The sequence below is a fragment of the Puntigrus tetrazona genome, chromosome 11, assembly GCF_018831695.1.
Source record: "Puntigrus tetrazona isolate hp1 chromosome 11, ASM1883169v1, whole genome shotgun sequence".
In the NCBI taxonomy this organism is placed as follows: Eukaryota; Metazoa; Chordata; class Actinopteri; order Cypriniformes; family Cyprinidae; genus Puntigrus; species Puntigrus tetrazona.
The window spans coordinates 1,458,104-1,475,915 of NC_056709.1; the positions used below are offsets into that span (position 1 = coordinate 1,458,104).

At 40.7% G+C, this 17,812-nt stretch overlaps 1 protein-coding gene across 1 annotated transcript; it reads right to left on the minus strand.

Moving 5' to 3' along the window:
• Window positions 1-1,470: 1,470 nt before the first annotated feature.
• Window positions 1,471-13,145, minus strand: nr1d4b (nuclear receptor subfamily 1, group D, member 4b). Its single transcript, XM_043252732.1, is given in 9 exon segments — window positions 1,471-2,572; window positions 2,721-2,931; window positions 3,917-4,102; window positions 4,199-4,739; window positions 4,741-4,762; window positions 7,460-7,604; window positions 7,713-7,801; window positions 7,905-8,210; window positions 12,734-13,145. Coding segments are annotated over 9 exon segments (1,713 nt in total). The 5' UTR covers window positions 12,750-13,145; the 3' UTR covers window positions 1,471-2,375.
• Window positions 13,146-17,812: the final 4,667 nt, after the last annotated feature.

Here is a 17,812-nt window from a genome sequence, read left to right on the forward strand (position 1 = left end):
TATTGCTTTACTTGTCCTAAATTGTTTACCTCGTTGTTCTATTACTTATTCTTGTCTTCATCAAGCACCAATTTACCGAAACAAATTCCTCGTACATGTATTCATGAATACAGTACTCAGCAATAAACGTGATTCTGATTCTGGGTGCTGTTCATGTTAATGTAGTATGAAACAGTAACCTCAAGAGGGCGCACTTACTGCATATAAGTACATACATACAGTAGTAGAAATTTAAAGCAGATCATAAACTTCCATCAAAGTTATCCTAAAACTTAAAAAAAAAAGAGCTTTCTTGTCTTAGGACAACTTAATTAAGTGATCCACTTCAAATGTTGACTACTATATATATATATACGGCCAAAATACATCTTATTTGTGTAGAATCTTTTCCAAAAACCGAGGCGTTCTTCTTATTATTCTTAGTTAATATTTATTTAAGCGTTTATTAATAAATTAATAAAAACAAAAGTGACTATGACTATGAATACAAATATATAAATATAATTTATAAAAATATAAATATATAAATATAATCTGAGCAACATGAACAATGTTTTGTTTTATTCACTCAAATTAATGAAACAAAAATGAATAGCCTACATACTATAAGAAATGTATTGCTCATTGTAAATGTTAATGCATTAACAAATGTAAAGTGGCATGTGTGTTTTATATGCTTATTCATACATGCATAAAGCATTTAAGGCATATTAAAGCTAATGTCTTTAATGTTACTACTAGTGTAAATGTAACCTTACAGTATACAATTCCGTATCAAGAATTATTGGTTTCATGTGCTATACATATTAGTAGTTATATGTAGCTGTAAAATCTTTTATTTATTCTTTTATGTCCACATTTAATTTTTTGTTTTTATTAGAATTATGTGGCACCGTTAAGACAGTGAGGGGAAGGAGCTGCACACATCAAGATCACTTCATTCACAACTATTCAGGACAAAGGGAAAAGAGGGCAAAATGCAAGCGGAGTTCTTTGTCCTGTTCCAAGCTGTGAGAGGTTTCCTGGCATGTTTGCTTTATTTCTGGTGCCTCATCCTCATTCTACAAAGGGCATCTTATTCGTGTGACATTTCAAGTGAAGAGGAAGCATTCACTATAATTGGAAAATTACACGATTAACGGCACGGGTTGAACACTTGAGTGAACAATCTGAGTTTCTGTTCTGTGTGCTACAACACAACACTGCAGTTGCAACATAGTGGTATAGTCTTCAATTTGTCAATTAAAAATGCATGAAGGGAAACAAAGATTCCCGTTCCCGCTTGAACCCCTGGAGCCATTATTTAAATGAAGGTGAAAATCTTGGCATATATCGTAAATCATCGCAGCGCATGCTGCTTCTATTTGCCAGTTGCTAGGATACCGTAGTGCACCATCAGCATTCCATGTGCAGCCGAACGTGCGGCACACAATATGCATGCATATAAAAATACTCAGCCTGATGCATCGCAAAACTTTAAAGGTCATTTTTTAATATCACATACTCTGCCATCTCTATGGAAAAAAATAAGCATAATACATTTACCAAATATACATTTAGATGCACGTGAAATAAATGAACTGAATTTGCGTGGAAATGGCAAAAAGTCCACTTTTGCAGCTAGCCCATCCTCTTTCAGTTTGAAACTGCAAAGGGTAGAATAAACCATATCCATGCAGAGCTGTTGTAATTTACGTTTTAACAATTTAATAGACAAGGAGGCCTTTCTTCATTTAACAACCCGTTGTCCCTGGTTCTGTCATGACACACGAGAATACATACTACAGTCTTATACACTTATAAGAAACTATCATATATTTCAATTATAATACATGTTTTTTACAACCAAGGTTTTGACTGGCTGACAAATATAAACAATATTTATAAAGGTCCACAAAGAGATATAAGAATGTGTTTAATGAAATTATTGAATTGTGCAACTGAATTTAAGTTTATCTGAAAGGTTGTACAATGTGATGAATATGATGATAAATGCATAGCATCAGGAGTGAGAAAAATACTTATAACGTCCCAAAACTTTATACACCGATCTTGCTCTGTGAGCCCAAATTAATTTTAGCTGTAAAACAGCCATCCTCAAAATCTATACCATCTTCCTCTGTTTTTATATTATTTGTTAAACAATCCTGTAAGTCACAATGTCCAGCGTCCGCTCCGTACTTCTGTTGCTCAAGTGCTGCATTGGAAAAGTTCAGTTTCAGCTCGTGGTGGAGCAAGTCTGAGGTGTCTGTGTAAGTGCTAGTCAAAATCAGATGTTCGTCCTGAAATATGCATGGCTTATTTGTACAAGAAGAGCACCCTGAATCTATGTTTTGACCTCGACTTGAGTAGGTCTGGTAATTGTCTTTCTGTTCTCAGGGGTCAATGTGGAAGGCTAGGAGTTTCTCGGAGTGCTGGTTGTTGAGGGTGCGTAAGTCAGGCAGACGTAGCAGGAGTTTGGGGAAGAGCGAGCTGTCCTCTGGCCTTCGCCGAGTGATGAGTGCACGAAGAGCGCCGATCAAATCCTCCTGGAGCTGCTCTACAGCCCCCACGTCTGAGATACCCGAACGATCTGATAGAGAGAAACAGAAAGATTGTCTCTTACAGCTCTGTCCAAACTCTACTGATCCATCTATCTGTCTGCACAAGCAACTATCTCAATATTAAAAACATAGTGCTTGCATATAACAATTGTCTTAATTACTAGGAATCCAATGTACCTGCAGAAACCAGCACCACAGCCATGAAGAGGGCCATCTCGTCGGCCTCCAGACCCATGTTCCCCAGCTTCTCACTGAACTCAAACATGGCGTCCAGAAGGCCGCCCATGCCCAGAACTCGCAAGGATGCCAGCGGGTAGGTCTGACCATTCAGGAATGTTACGGTACGTTCCTTGGCATCAAACAGCGAGCAGAACCTCACCATTAGAACCTGCAATAAACCAAAGTAAGGGTTAGAAAAATGACGTTAAATAAACTGTTGAAGATTCAGGGAACTTACATCATAACTATCGAAGACGTTATTCATTGAAATACAAGCATTGCGCATATTCTGCTTTCAAAATATTTGGTTTGGTTTGGGAAATGCAATTCATTTACAGATTATTGCTTTAAAGTGCCCCATTAGGGATTTTTGAAAATGATCTTTCATGCAGTTTGTAACACAGCTCTAAGTCAATGAAAGCATCTGGCAAACTGTTAAATCTGAAAGTGCACTGTGTATAAAGTTGTTGTCTTTCAAAAGAAAGAGCCCATTCTGGGTCATTGAAACGAGTCGTTTTTAAAACGAATCCCAAGACTGACGTCAATATGAAACATTAGAATATTGCCCGCCCACTTGTTGGTCTAAATAAAAATGCAAATTCATTCTTTGCCACTAGGTGCAGCTTTTAAATACTCACAAACACTGCTTTATCAGGCATTACAGGCAGGATCAATTGAAAATGAGAGGAGGGGTGAAGGAGAGGTTCGATAAAAAACATTTGTTAAATCATTTGGGAGTCGCTGAGCAAATAAAATAAAAATAAAGCATATTATTATTAAGACAATGCAACTGTTTTTTGACCTTGTATGCATGTCAACCTGACTCCCAAAACCAAAATATTAACCTTTCGTTATTCAACAGTAGCCCAATCTAGTATCAAGACCAACAAGTGGGCGGGCAATATCCTTAATCTTTCATGTTGAGGAATAGTTTCTAGCTCAAGGCCACAATCTTAAACTCAAAAACTAAATTAAATTTAGTACAGTTTAATACTAAAATTATTTTATTTTATCGCTGGGTAACATTTGAAAATGGCATCTTTGTGAAATGAGACATATCAAAAGACAGCATAATGAGGCAATTGGGTCATGAAGTAAAGGAATCTCTGGACTGATTTGGGGAATTGATTTGAGGATTGACATTGGTTTCTCACCTGAAAGGTTCCTGCCTTCAGCAGCATGACTTGATCGTGTTGACTCAGGGCCTGAAACCCTGGAATGCTCTTGGCAAATTCAACCACTTCTTTAACAGCAGGAGTGAAGCACTGGGAGAAACTCTCCCAGACCTGTTGACTGGAGTGATTGGCTGGGGAGATGGGGCATGCGTTGAGTGGACATGCCTAAAAGATTCAGAACAAGAAAGAGACCATTTTAGGTTAAATAAAAATAGTAAACTAAGAGAAGCAAACAAATCATACAACATCGTGAAAACATACCAAAACTTTAGCACCAGGGCTCAGTCTCCAAGGACAAGACGTTTGAGTGGAGTAATTGTTGAGCTTCGTTGGATAGCTTTGAGAAGGTGTACTTCCCTGGCTGGGACTTGAGGACTGTGGAAAGTTATAGTGACCGTTGTCCATAACTTGGGTTGTGGGTTTGCTGTCGTGGTTGGAGACCGGGCATCTGGATTGGGGTTGACAGCTTGTTGTGGAATGGATGGAATGTTCTTGAGGTGAGATACTTGGCTGAGGGTGAGACTGACTGTAGCCGGACTCTTGAATTGGATTATGATGGAAGGAAGAAGGATCGTTGTTATTGATGTTGTTGTCATCGTTAACCTTCACCAACAACTTCTCCCCGTTCACAAAGATATTGCGATAAGCTTGCGAGATAGCACCGATGGCCTCTTCTGACTGGCCATCTTCAGGGCTGGTAGGAGTCTCTGTGGGTGTAGTACAGGTGATGTCCATGGATGCTGATTCATTAAGGCTGTTCATGTAACTCTGCATTTCGTCCAGTAGGCGTTGTTTCTCGCGCTGGAATGCGCCCGAACCGCACAGCTGGAAAAAAAACGGGGGAATAAATGTTACTATACAGAATGATGAGATGTGGCTATAATCTTACAGCTTTACAATAATGCATTGTGGTAAGAAAGACTGTGCTGATTGGTTGTCAATGTTTCTGTCATTCATCAGCTGAAAAAAATGGTTCTGAAAATGATTCCCACAATAGTGCCTTTATTATTATAGTTGTGTATTCTTTAATATTGAGAATGATTTTTAGAACTATATTTTGCCAATAGTGAAATAATGGTTAGAGAGTTGGACTCTCAGTATTGTGAACCACAGCAACAAATGACGTAAGGGGTGTCAAGTCCTGTTCCTGGAGGTGCCATTGTCCTAAAGAGTTTCGCTCCAACCTCAATTAAACACACCTGAACCTTCTAGGCATAAAATAAAAAAAACCTTTCAGGCAAGTTGGAGCTACAATTTGAAAGAAAGCAGCCCTCAAGAACAGAGTTTGGAGACTCCTGCAGTAGAGCATGGCGCTAGTAATGCCAAAGTCACTGGTTCGATTCCCAGGGATTGCAAGAACTGATAAAATGAATGCTTTTTTTTGCATAAAAAGATCACTGTTATGAGCCCTAATGGCCCAGATTTTTGTAGTTTTCCATGTTTTTTCCATCTTTGACTGGACTATCCAGACTTTTTCTGAGTCACATGCTGTTGCCTGTATATACACAAACAATGGGCTACCTGCAGACTTCTATCAGACAAACAGGCATGTTTAAAATGTAAGTATACATTCATTTCAACAGTTGTCTTCTATGGATGCTGTGCAATGGCACACACTCCACAGTAGGGAGAGGTTCCAGTTTTTCATTTGCTGATTTGGTAGACGGTTTTACTATAAGATGCACTTTAGCACAGCACAGCTGTACCAACAAATCAGCATTTAGTTTTAGAATATACCTGAAATACGATTACATCACGGCGACCACCAAGCTTTCATATTAGATTACGGATGCTGTGCAAAGCTACTGTTCTACATCCCCCACGTTTTCTCATCCAGTCTCCCCCTACTCTACCTCTCAGAGCTATTTATAGATGTTACTAGCGTGCAATACACCTCCCCCATCCTTCTCTTTCCCTCTCTCTGTGTCTCTATCCCATTGGGAAGTGGGTCAGTGGGTCAGTGAAGCAGAGGTGATGTCAGTGAGTGAATGAGTGATGAGTGAATGACAGCAGGTGAAACAGATACAGTCACGAGTTAAAGGGTTAGCAGGCTAAGGGTGAAAAGGGCTGAAAGGAGAAGGGATGAGAAGAGTTAAGAGCTGAAACGTTGTATGGCAGAGGAACGTGATATGATAAACTGGACTGATAAGGAGCACCAAGCGTTGAGCAATGGGAGAGGTTCGGTTAAAACTGCTAAGACAAGCACTAATGCAAAACTAGGTCTTTAGGTCTGTAATAGAACAATGGTTTTTGTGTTTAGAGGTGTCGTGTAACACCATCACGTGAAGGTGTGGATGAGTGTAAGAAGAGACGCCAAGGTTTCGGGTGACAAGTGCAATGACATAATATAATGGAGGGATTATAGCATACAGTAAGAGACACAGAGTATTAGCTGTGGCTTTGCATTCGAGCTCACTACAACATTACAGTACCCCGAAAAGTTAAAATCACAAAAGTTATTATATATTCCAAATTATTTCAAAATCTAGTGTAATTACAGTGCGAGTGGCTGCCGGGGAGGAAAACAAGGTCAAGTACATCATGTGACGTTGAAATATGATGGTGCATATCACTTTACTTTTCCGTTTTTTAGGTCACCTAAATATGTACACTAGCCCCAGAAAAATATGATTTATTATCAGCCCAGTTTACAAAGCTCCCCAGAGACAATACTGTCCTGTATGGGCAAAGTGTGCTAGAGGACAAATCAAAAAGATATTTTAGTATGTTTATGCATTGCATTCGATTGAAATAAAGGTCTCTTCGCTTCTGGCTTACATCGACAAAGCACTTTATTAAATCCCAGCTAGCCGTCGGATCTTAATTAATCCTGCAATACAGCAAATGAAGACCTGGAAACACATTAAACTGCAGCGTACTAGGTGCTCGGGCCATTTGTGTCCCCAATTCCCCAAATTAACCTGATTTGCTGCAGTTTTTACAGTGAGTGATGACTTGTGGGATTTCGGAGAGCCCACACTAATAAATCAGTGGTGAAAGGAAACTGTCAGAACAGGGGCGTAAGCTATAGGTGCAAACAGCACAGAGCAGATGGTGGATGTGGGGCTGAGGAAGTGTAGAAGTGGTTTTTAAATACACTGTAGCGGTGAGATCATATTAGCAACGTTTTGCAGGCAAAAAAACTCATTGTCCGTTGTCAAGAGTGCAGCAAACGGCACTTACAAAACACGCAAAGCTCCAGACTCCGATTAAAAAGACCACTGAATTTCAAAGCGAAATTTGCATTATTAAGCTGCCGATTTATACTGAGCTTTTTTGTCATGTTGGCTGAGCAGTTGCATGCGGTTTTTAAACGGGTTCTTGCTGGTTTAAGTCCAACCAGTCGATATTCTGGTCTAACTGCTTAGAAAAGTGCGGTCACTAGGATGCACTGGGAGGTTACTAGAACATTGCTCGGTAAGTATTTTCAGCAATACTGATATGTCACACTGCAAATAATGTAGTCATACCACGAATGATCATTTTGTAGATTGTGCGTAACTGCATGTTTAAAGTTCTTACCATCTCTGGACATGCCGACAGAGAGGCACTTCTTAAATCGGCAGTGCTGGCAGCGATTGCGGTTCATCCTCATGATCAGACAGTTCTCATTCTTCACGCACATTTTATAATGGATGTTCTGCTGGATGCTGCGGCGGAAGAAACCCTGAGGACAACACGAGATCAGAGTGAATGCGGGTTTGGGCCTTCAGTCTCAGACCGCATCAGTTATGCATTTTGAGGCTATTCGCTGAGCGCACGGGTCTGTTCTTACCTTGCATCCCTCGCATGCGTGGACGCCGTAGTGAAATCCTGATGCAATATCCCCACATACTTTGCAGAGCAACACCATACCTCCGGTTTCTAGTAGCGCAAATTGTCCACAGTAAGTTACAGTAAGTAAATTCGAAACAATATCAAAAATGACTCTGATAATACTCACTAGTAAAGGTACCCGTGAACATACTTGGTCGCCTGCCCACTACTGGGTGGGAGTAGGTGTTTTGGCCTGATGATGTTACCGTCGGTGTAACAGGGTTGACAGCGGTAGCACTGCTGACTTCTGGAAATTGGAAAACCAGTTTGTTGCCTCCTGCCGAACTGCCATTGCTTCCCGCTGGATGTTTTTTAAGGGCACCGAGCTCAGTGAAAGAGACCTCCTCCGGGGACGAGGGCTGAGAGGCTGGAGATTGGGTTTGGTACCCACTGGATGGGCTTCCCGGACTGGGGCTGGCGCTTCCAGTTGAACCCGCATAGAGGATTACTCCTCCACCTGCGTGAAGGAAGAGGAAGAGGAGGGAAAAAAAGAATATTACATTAAGGGAAACTGGTCTTATAACTAGCTCTGTCTTGAAACTCCAGATACATCCTTAATGCAGTCTGCTAGTAATTGCTCGCTACAACCAGATTGGTTTCTGGTGCATCAGCGCCCAATGAGATTGCATGCTCAACATTAAAAAGCTTGGTTCAGTGTAAGTTCACTCCTCAGAAAGGAAGATCTGCTTTGGGTCTAGTCTAGTATCGCCATTGACCGGTTTCTGTAATTGTGTAACTTTAGTTGTTCTGATGTCCATTCAGGTTTATTTTTTGCTTTAAGTATATGAAAAGATGCTGTTTGAACTGAGAAAACAGTGATAGGTCACCGCAAAATCATTTTTTTATTTTAAAACAGCTGACACCTAGTTTCATACCAGAATAACCTGCTCTGTCTATCAGCATGTTGTCGGTTTCCTTTTTGCTTCCCAATGTATGGTTTACTGAATAACAACATTATGTACATGTAAAGAGCGTGAAAGAGGCATGGCTTGTCGGACGCAGCAACACTAAGGAGGGCGGGTTTTAAGGAAGGGTCAACTGCTCTGTAGCTGATCTAGTCAATACCCAATATTTACTAACATACTAAACTAACCCGAAATTTGTTATAAGAAGAATATCTGTAATATCTTCCTAATTTATAATAAATTAGAACACAAACCGGTTTCTTCATATGACATATTTATTAAGTATTATGACTAATTTTAACTACCGATAAACATGTGCAGTCACGTTTCAGTTTTGCTAATTTTGCATGCGAATTCTAATCTAATCCCCGACCAGATCAGTAGGACGTTTAAATAGCTTCCAGGCCGCTAATTTCTGTGTAAACTCGGAAATGTCTCACATGTTTGAATCCTCTACTGCTCTCAGTCTGTCAGCTCATCCTTCTCCATGAATCACATGTTTCAAACCGCGCCAGTGGAAGGTTTAAACGTGAGAAGTGAGCCAGGATGAGCCAGACTGACTCACGTGCGCCAGTGAAGCGCAACGCTCAGGAATCGGATTTATTTCAGCGAGTCGGTTCACTTCGGTGTTTCGAGTCTCTCTAATGTTCTGAATTCCTTTTTATTAATTTTATTTTATTATTATTATTATTATTATTATTATTATTATTATTATTATTATTAACCTTCCCGAGTCACCCCACTTTCTTACTTACAAAAAAAAAAAAAAAAAACGATCCTTAAAACCCATAGGTCATAATGCAATTTTTGAAGTTCTTTTAAAAAATGACGATTAAGCCTTTTGTGCTGTATTTTTTTTCTGTATGTCCGCATACATTTATTAATTATATTTCTTAATTGTCTAATTAGGTATATTTTTATTCGTTTTTGTTACGCTGCTATTCGCACTTCTTGGATTTTTTTTTTTTTTGTTTTCAGTTTTTTCTTGGATTTACTGTTGTTTACTCGGTATTTTGTATGTTCTTTAAAGCAACGGGGAGGAAACCCTTCCCGAGTCAGCTAAACCGAACCTTCATAAAGAACCGACTCCAAAGAACAGATTGTTTGCGAATCGTAAACACGGTTCCGAGAACACCCACGCGCGCTGCGCGCTCCTCTGGCGGCGCGCCCGGGAACGCGCTCCAGAGCTGCCAGCCACCTGACCGCCGACTCACATGCGCTCCTGACATAGTGAACGCCCCAAAACACAAGCCTCTTTCCGCAGTCCCGTGTCTAGAACAGCCGCAGTACGAGAAAAAAAGGCACAAACTGCCAGCCTGCTGCTCACGTTTGAAGAGGACTTAAAAACAGTAACCGAGGTCATATTTATGCGCGCGTGTTTATAATACTCGAGTCACCGGAAACTGGAGTGCATGCATGAACGTGCACGGTCACGTTTGCTCGACATACGAGTCTGTTTTGTTTTCGCCTTCGTTTTTAAACCCAGCAAATTCCACCTCACCTCGCTTGTTCAAATAACGTGACTTGGGCAACGTTAAATATCCTTTCTAATTGAACAACCCACCTGAATTAACGACGTTTTAAAGGCACGCGCAGATATAATGGCGCCAAACTATTGCTGTAGTGTAATGTGTAATGCGTGCACATGGGTGATTGTGAGTGACCTAAAGAATGAATAAATGACCGAGTTATTGAATGGCAGGTGTTTTTGTATGAATTTCCCTTTTTGAGGCTGCCCCGAGGGAAAACGGCTCAAAAGCAGTAATGATAACCGACTTAGACACTGATACTGTATTCATTTGATATGCAAGTTTATCTTGAGCATAATCACTCTGTGAATGGATTTAGCTCACAATGGCGTGAACGTATATTTCTATCTATGCTGTATTTCGAGGGTCCTCGACTCTCAAAGTGCACTTTTCCTGCAGGCTTTAGCTCAGACACACTCGAAAAAGGCTAATCAAGGTCTTCGGGGATAACCAGAAACAGAGCTCGTCTTACTGCTGGGAAATGCTCCTCGGCCAATCGCACCCTGGCCTCGGGTTTCCTCGCGCGCCACCACAGCCAAAGCGTTACCAGTTACACCTTTTGGGGCTAAAGATCGGTGGCTCGGCTCCCGGTGGCTTTACTACAAAGTTACTGTATTCTGTTGTTGTAATAATAACTACTGGTTAAATATAGACTATAGAGTTTTGTGTCGATTAGAATGGGCAGGCTTTTTGTGAGTAATATGCAGATTGAAATGAAATGAGTCATGACAGTATTTTTGGGTGAACTATCCCTTTAAGTAAATTCCATTTTCACCGGTTTTGCCAGGTGAGCTTTGATTTGTTGTTTCAAGGTTTGTTCACAGAGCTGGATGCCCTCAGACATGTGCTGCTGCTGAAAAGTAGGTCAAACTTGCTATATCTTCTAGGAGCCAACGCACACGTGCATGCAACTTCCACAACTATTAACACAACCATCGCTTGCTTTGTAATATCCACCTTTTTCCTGACGTCTCATCCGTGCCCAGCTATTTTTAGGGCTTAATTCTGCTGCTTTATATTCACAAACTGGTGTTATTTTAATGCATTCTTAATTACGGACGCACTGGAAACATAGGCTCGTTTATTGAAAAGGTGGATAGTTTGTTTATGTGTAACATCATCCCTTAAAAGAATAAAAAATCAAGGATTATTATCAGATGTTGTACTGGGACAATGCATTTGATATAAAGCTTGAGCTTCTCATTTTCACTCCGAAATTGCTAATAATTATAAGTAGCGCGCTGAATTAAACGTGTAGATGTACAATAGCCTTTCCTTGTATTTGTACACCTCAGTATTTTTTCGTATATAGCACGCAGAGCCAAGCGCACGCACTACGTCTCGTAAAAGAGTGAGACGGAGATCCTGCAGTCAGAGAAGAAAGCTCCGAGCTCAGATCTGTGCCTCTTTGACTTTGACCCAGTGACCAGGCTCCCTCCCTTCAGAGGCACGGGCTGCCGGAACAAAAACGCAGGCGAGGAGGGGGCGTGCGCGCGCCTGGGAAATCACGCGTGGCACGTGGAGCTCGGGGTTGATCCTCGTGACGGTGAAAGTGAAAGTCTGCGCCTGACATCATCGTGCCCGATGACATGCAAAACGTGCAGGTGGCAAACCCTCGCTTTCTAAGAAATCTTGGCACCAGACGCACCAAAAAAAAAAAAAAAAAAAAACCAACCCATAGCTATGTCTAATATTTTAGTTCCTATGTGTGTGTAATAAGTAGGATATACTTGTCGCCAGAGCTTATTAAAAGTTGCATCGATCCCATGCAAAAAATGCAAAAGACATGACTTTATAATAAATGACCAAAGACGAGCCGCCTCGTAAGGAATGCCACGTGATAGTAAACAAAACAACTGCCTGCCGCGCCATAAACTCTGACACCGTTTCCTTTCATTAGCGGTCGTTATCTTCTCACGCGTTCACGAGCAGTTATTGACAAACACTTCGAGCACGTGTCCGAGTGAACGTACAGGAGGAGAGATATAGATAATGACGGCCAGTCATCGGCGCGAAAGCGTGACTTGGTTAATGAATCACAGTCGAAATGAAGACGGGAGACGGGCGATGAATCACCAACCGAAAGGAAAAGAATACGGCTAGATGGATTTACTTTTCTTTTTTTTTTTTTTTATCAATAGGTCGCTGGGTTGGAGGTCGCGGCGCGAAACAATTCTCGGTTCGTTTATGGCGCGTCACGGTGCACGGTCTACCGGGAAGAGAGCGCGCGCGCGGAGAGAGAGAGAGAGAGAGCGCGCTGCACGTGAGTTTGTTTACGTGCAACGCGAGACCGGAAACATTTGGCAGAACAATGGCGGTCCGTTCGCGCAGCTTGGCGATATGATCTAAAAAAAAAAACGTACTTGACGTTCACATTTTAAAATAATAAACGTAAAACATAAAGTATCCCAAGCACAAAAATACATGCATTTATTTTGTATTAAAATGTCGCATGTTCGTGTCAACAAAGTTGCTGAATGCACCATCGCTGCTATACAATAAACCTTTAATTCGCGTTTATAGACGACGCGTCGTTCTGAACTGACCTGGGCTGCCGTCCATGGCGCCTGTTCCCGGTGTCGGTGAAGGAAATGCGGGCGTCTGAGTGGACTCTGTAATTTTCAGCGTGTTTCGAATTCCGTCCGGACAGGTAAGAACTTCAAGAAGTCTGTGAAGTGTCTCGAGAAAGAAGAGATGCTGTGATGTCTCTGGAAGATGTCCTCAAAGACGCTGCTCTTCAGAGCCGGTGCGCTGGCATCGTCCTCCAAGAGCCGTGTAACTAGTTCGAGGCATTCACGAGCATCCCATACAAACACCGGACACGTTTTCAGGTGTCTTAAAAATGTGACTGAGTTTCCCCCCCTCACTAGTTCCCCCCTCCCTTCGTTGCCCTTTAAATTGTTTGTGTTATTGTATGCCAAGAACTGTTGCTCCGTTTCACACGCCCTCTTTCTTTCCTTCCCAGTCACGCTTCTGTAGTAGATCTGCAGTGCCTTCCTTCCTCTCCCTCTCTCTCTCTCTCCTCCTCCTCCTCCTCCTCTCTGCTCTCGGTGGCAGATGACTGCGCGTGGACTCGTTTGCCATCGGAATGCCTCCTGCATGCGCGCGCTCCATGTGAGCTCTGCCCTACTGACACACATTTTATGCAAATGAGCGCCTCTCCGTCGAGGGGGAGCGGAGCCGCGGGGGAAGCACATGGAGAGGAGGAGGAGCGCACCGTGACTGCTGTTTACCGAGAAGGACCTCCTCTCTACGGGCCGCTCGACCGATAGGCTCGGAGCCACGGAGGGTTCGCCCTTCTGGAGACCGCGTCGGACGGACTCAACAGGGCCTGTCTGTTCTCGGAGGTGTCCCGGGGGTCTCACGTTTTCGGCCTGCATCACGCTGGTTTGGATGTAGGTCATGTGCCTAAATTAGAGACCCATATTTGAAGAACCTAAAAAAAAACATACGGTTTGATAGAGAAGTCTAAATAAACGGATTCGTTTCGTTTTATTGAAATGTTTTGAGCAATGCACTAAGCATTACTGGAGAATTTGAGGCTATTCGTATAATATATATATATATATATATATATATATATATATATATATATATATATATATATATATATATATATATATATATATGTGTGTGTGTGTATGTATGTGGGTGAGTTTAGGGACAGTTGGGTAGATTTCAGGGTGGGTTAAATGTAATTACAGAAATTAATTACTGATGTAATTGCGTTCAGGTATTTTTCAAAACACACATACATTTAAAAGCATGTCAATACCAAACAACTCCTGTTATAAACACACATCAGCTAAGGTCACTAACGGCTCATTTCTTTGTAAACCGTACCAGACTAGCGTACCGCTCCTTCTGGAAGGGGGCGTGGCACAGCAGAGGCACCGGAAGGGTGGGGCTAAACTCACTGCAGAAGTTTGATTGGTTGACATGGATGCGTGCTATAAGGGGATCCCTTCACTCGTTCCGATTTTTTTACATTGGCTTATTTACATCAGAGTATGCAAAAAATGCAAAAATATGTGTCGTATTATATTTTCACACAGACAATAATAGTCTTTTCTTAATGTGCGTATTTTGACTTAAAGCTCGCAACGTAAAGCTCCCAAAAACCCACTGATTTTCAATATATCACTGCTTGAATGTAGTATAACATAACGTAGTGTAATAATAAGCTGCCCAGCTCAGTCCGAGCAGATGAGTCCTTAGCCATCTTCAAGAAACGGCTAAAAACACATCTCTTCCATCTTTATGTGACCCTCTACCTCTAAGTCTCTCTGTCCTAATTCTTTATTCATTCGCTGCGTGTTTTCCTAAAAAAAGTTTTATACGACAAAGCAGCGTGGTTTCATGTTCCTTGAATGAATCTGTTTTTAAAAGAACTGATTGATCATTAAGATCTAATATCACATAATATTTAAGAGGGATCGTGCGCACATTGGGACGCAGGCACTCGTTTGCTTCGATTCAGCCGTTTTTAACAAATCTTTTGGTTTGAAAGATTCAATCGATCATTCGTTAATGCACGGACTGGCAGTTTTATTGCCACTTGTTTTTCCACGACGGACCTAAAGCAGCCAAAAAGAGCTACATTGAGCAAAGTGTTCTGTATTTATCAATATTGCCCGTAATGTTCGAATAATAGTTCACGTAATAAGCCATTTTTATATGAAATTTAAAAATGAGAAATGTATTTGTAGTGTATAAAATAGTCCCTCCTCCCCGAATGTTTTTTACGGTTCGACCGCTGACTCCGTTACGCATCATCCAGGATTACATTACCCATGATCCATTGCACTGATTGCGCTCACCTGCCATCAATCACACAAACACACTGTATCACACACACACTCAGATCCTTCTGAAACCTCTTTTTTTTGCATGTATCAATGTGCCGCCTGATAGCTGCTGTACAGAGGCTAGTTTTATTGAATCTAGTCCTTGTCTGTTTTCCAGTGATTCGATTCTTACCCGTGATTTCCCTTTCATCTTTTTAGATTGGATTATGTTTTGCTTCGCCTGGACTGATGCTCCCGACCGAAGACCCTCACCTGCTCTCAGGTTATTCTTTGTCTTGTTATCTGACCGTCTCTCTCCCTGTTCACTCCTTTACAGCAGCACTTGCACTTCATTGCTCTTTTGTTGTCCTCATTTGTATGCTGCGTTGGATAAAAGCACCTGCTAAACGGCTAAATTAGTGTTATTGTGTTAGGACAATTTTGATGAATGTTTTTGATCCACTCGATCCATTTATGTATATATATTCACAACGTGTCCATACTGTAGTCTTGTCTGTAGCCTAGTTAATAATCGCCAAACACTCATGTTGTTTTAACCCCATGCAACTGAAGTATTTTGCCAAGAAAAAAAAAGTCAAATGTGAACCATTACTAAGAGTTCATGGCACGCTCAGAAATAAGCACACATGAATCAAAAGAAAACGACACGAGTGAAATCATGATGCATTAAAATAGGATGTCTATGAACCTGTATACTTCATTCTCTGAGGTGAATATCTCTGTCGTGGGACGGTAGCTGCATTAAAGCCATGTCATGTTCGCCATAATCTAAAGATTACAACATGTGAGTCTTCTCTAAAGACCATGTCCTCTTGATGTGAATGCCGCTTGGTCATGTGAAGCTATAACCTACCTGACAGTTATTTTCTTTTTTGTTAATGATTAAACGTTTATCTGCATAGTGCTTTTCAAGCTACGCTTCGTTGCAAAGCAGCTTTACAGAAAACTTTACGGTTTATTAACGGTGACCATGGCAGAAATGCACAGTAAAAAATCATGCAGTTAATGATAATTGATTAATCAAGCACACTTTCACCTGCAATGATTGTATGTATTACAATTTTTGAATTATTATGTATATAACTGACTGACTGGCAGAGTTTCTGCTTCTTGGCTGACTTCGATCCGCTTCGTCTGATAGAAGAAAGTCATATACATGAAATACGCCGTCATTTTAATTTCTGGGTGAACTATTCCTTTAAGGCTGGCCTCGTTGCACCTTCTTGTATAAAAAAAAGTGATTGTTTCCGAGGATGATGCAGCACTTCCTGAAATTGATGTACATATTTAAGACTCATTACTGTCACGTTCTCCCTTTAAATATACCACAAGTCGACACAGACCCAAAATATATCACAGATATGAGTTGTATACAGATCTAACAGCATTAGGACATAATTCCTGAACAGCGTATTAGAATGATTTCTGGAGGATCGTGGAGCAATCACGGGAATATGTTTGATCTGTTATGTTTGAATATGATCTGGGATAAGCACAAACAGGTCTGAGTTCTCAAACATTAACCAACGGTGTAAGTTTAACATGTGATGGTAATTGTTAACATACATCATGACACTTTTTCCTGGAATACAGAGCCGTGTACTAAAATAGATTTATGCTTGAAAGATGTGAGCAGCCTCCTGACTATTGCTAATAAGGCCATGTTTTCCGTGAGAGGAAGGTATACTGTATAAGGGCACCGGAGACTATAGAGTCTATAAATAGGTCTGCTGTATACTGGGTTACTGGATGAAGAGTCTCAGAAAGCTTTCGCACTTTAAGAAAGCCACGACGCAGCCCGAAATAAAAGGTTTAGACCGAACACTTATGTGCTGAAATATAGCGAGGGCTGCAGTTTTTGAAGCTTTGACGAGATAGAAGAACAAAAAAGTAATACGCATCACAGTGAACAGACAGTCAGTTATTAAAACATGTACACAGTCTACACGGCACGAATGTAACGCTTGTTCCGTTCGTGAGGAGCATCTGCGTGAAAGATCTGCATCTTGAGAGTTTATCTGGTATTAGATATTAAAAAGTGTGCAGGATGTCAACAAACTAGACATAGGCCCATACTTTGGTAACTTAAGGCTTTTCTAATTAATTTTAGCATGTATATCTTCTCCGTAAGCCCAATGAAATCAGAGGATTTAAAGGTGCATGCATATAAATTATATCTCAATAGTCCGCAGTGACAGAAGAGCACTTTCTACAAAAATAAAAACCTAACGTTGGTCTCAGATTTTTCATAAAAGCCGTAAGTCAGCATCATTTCAGGATCATTTAATCAGGATGTTTATAAGATGCAACATGAAATGATAACAAAATTAATCGCCAAGAATCGACGTTAAAAGATTTACTGGAGAGTCAAGCCTCTTTTTCATGTGGAATTCACATGATCTTATTTCGGCACACATTTAAAGAGGATGAACAATTACTTTTAGAAAGGCGGTACAAAAGTGTAACAAAACATGTCCAACTTTTGAGACTCAAGGAAGAGCCTGAAGACTGGATGAAAGCCTCTGAGAGCTGGAGATGTTTTATACTGCTCTGCCATCTGCAGGCTTCATCTAACATCTAGAGTTCACGTTGTGTGCATAGTCCTACATTAACACATTATATTCACATTCATTCATTCATAATCATTCATTATATATATTATTCATATATATATATATATATATATATATATATATATATATATATATATATATATATACTCAACACTGTTTGGGAAGTGCCCAATAATATATATGTATATATATAGATGTTTTTATGTGTATTTATTATTGCTTTCAAATGGTTAATGAGCAATAA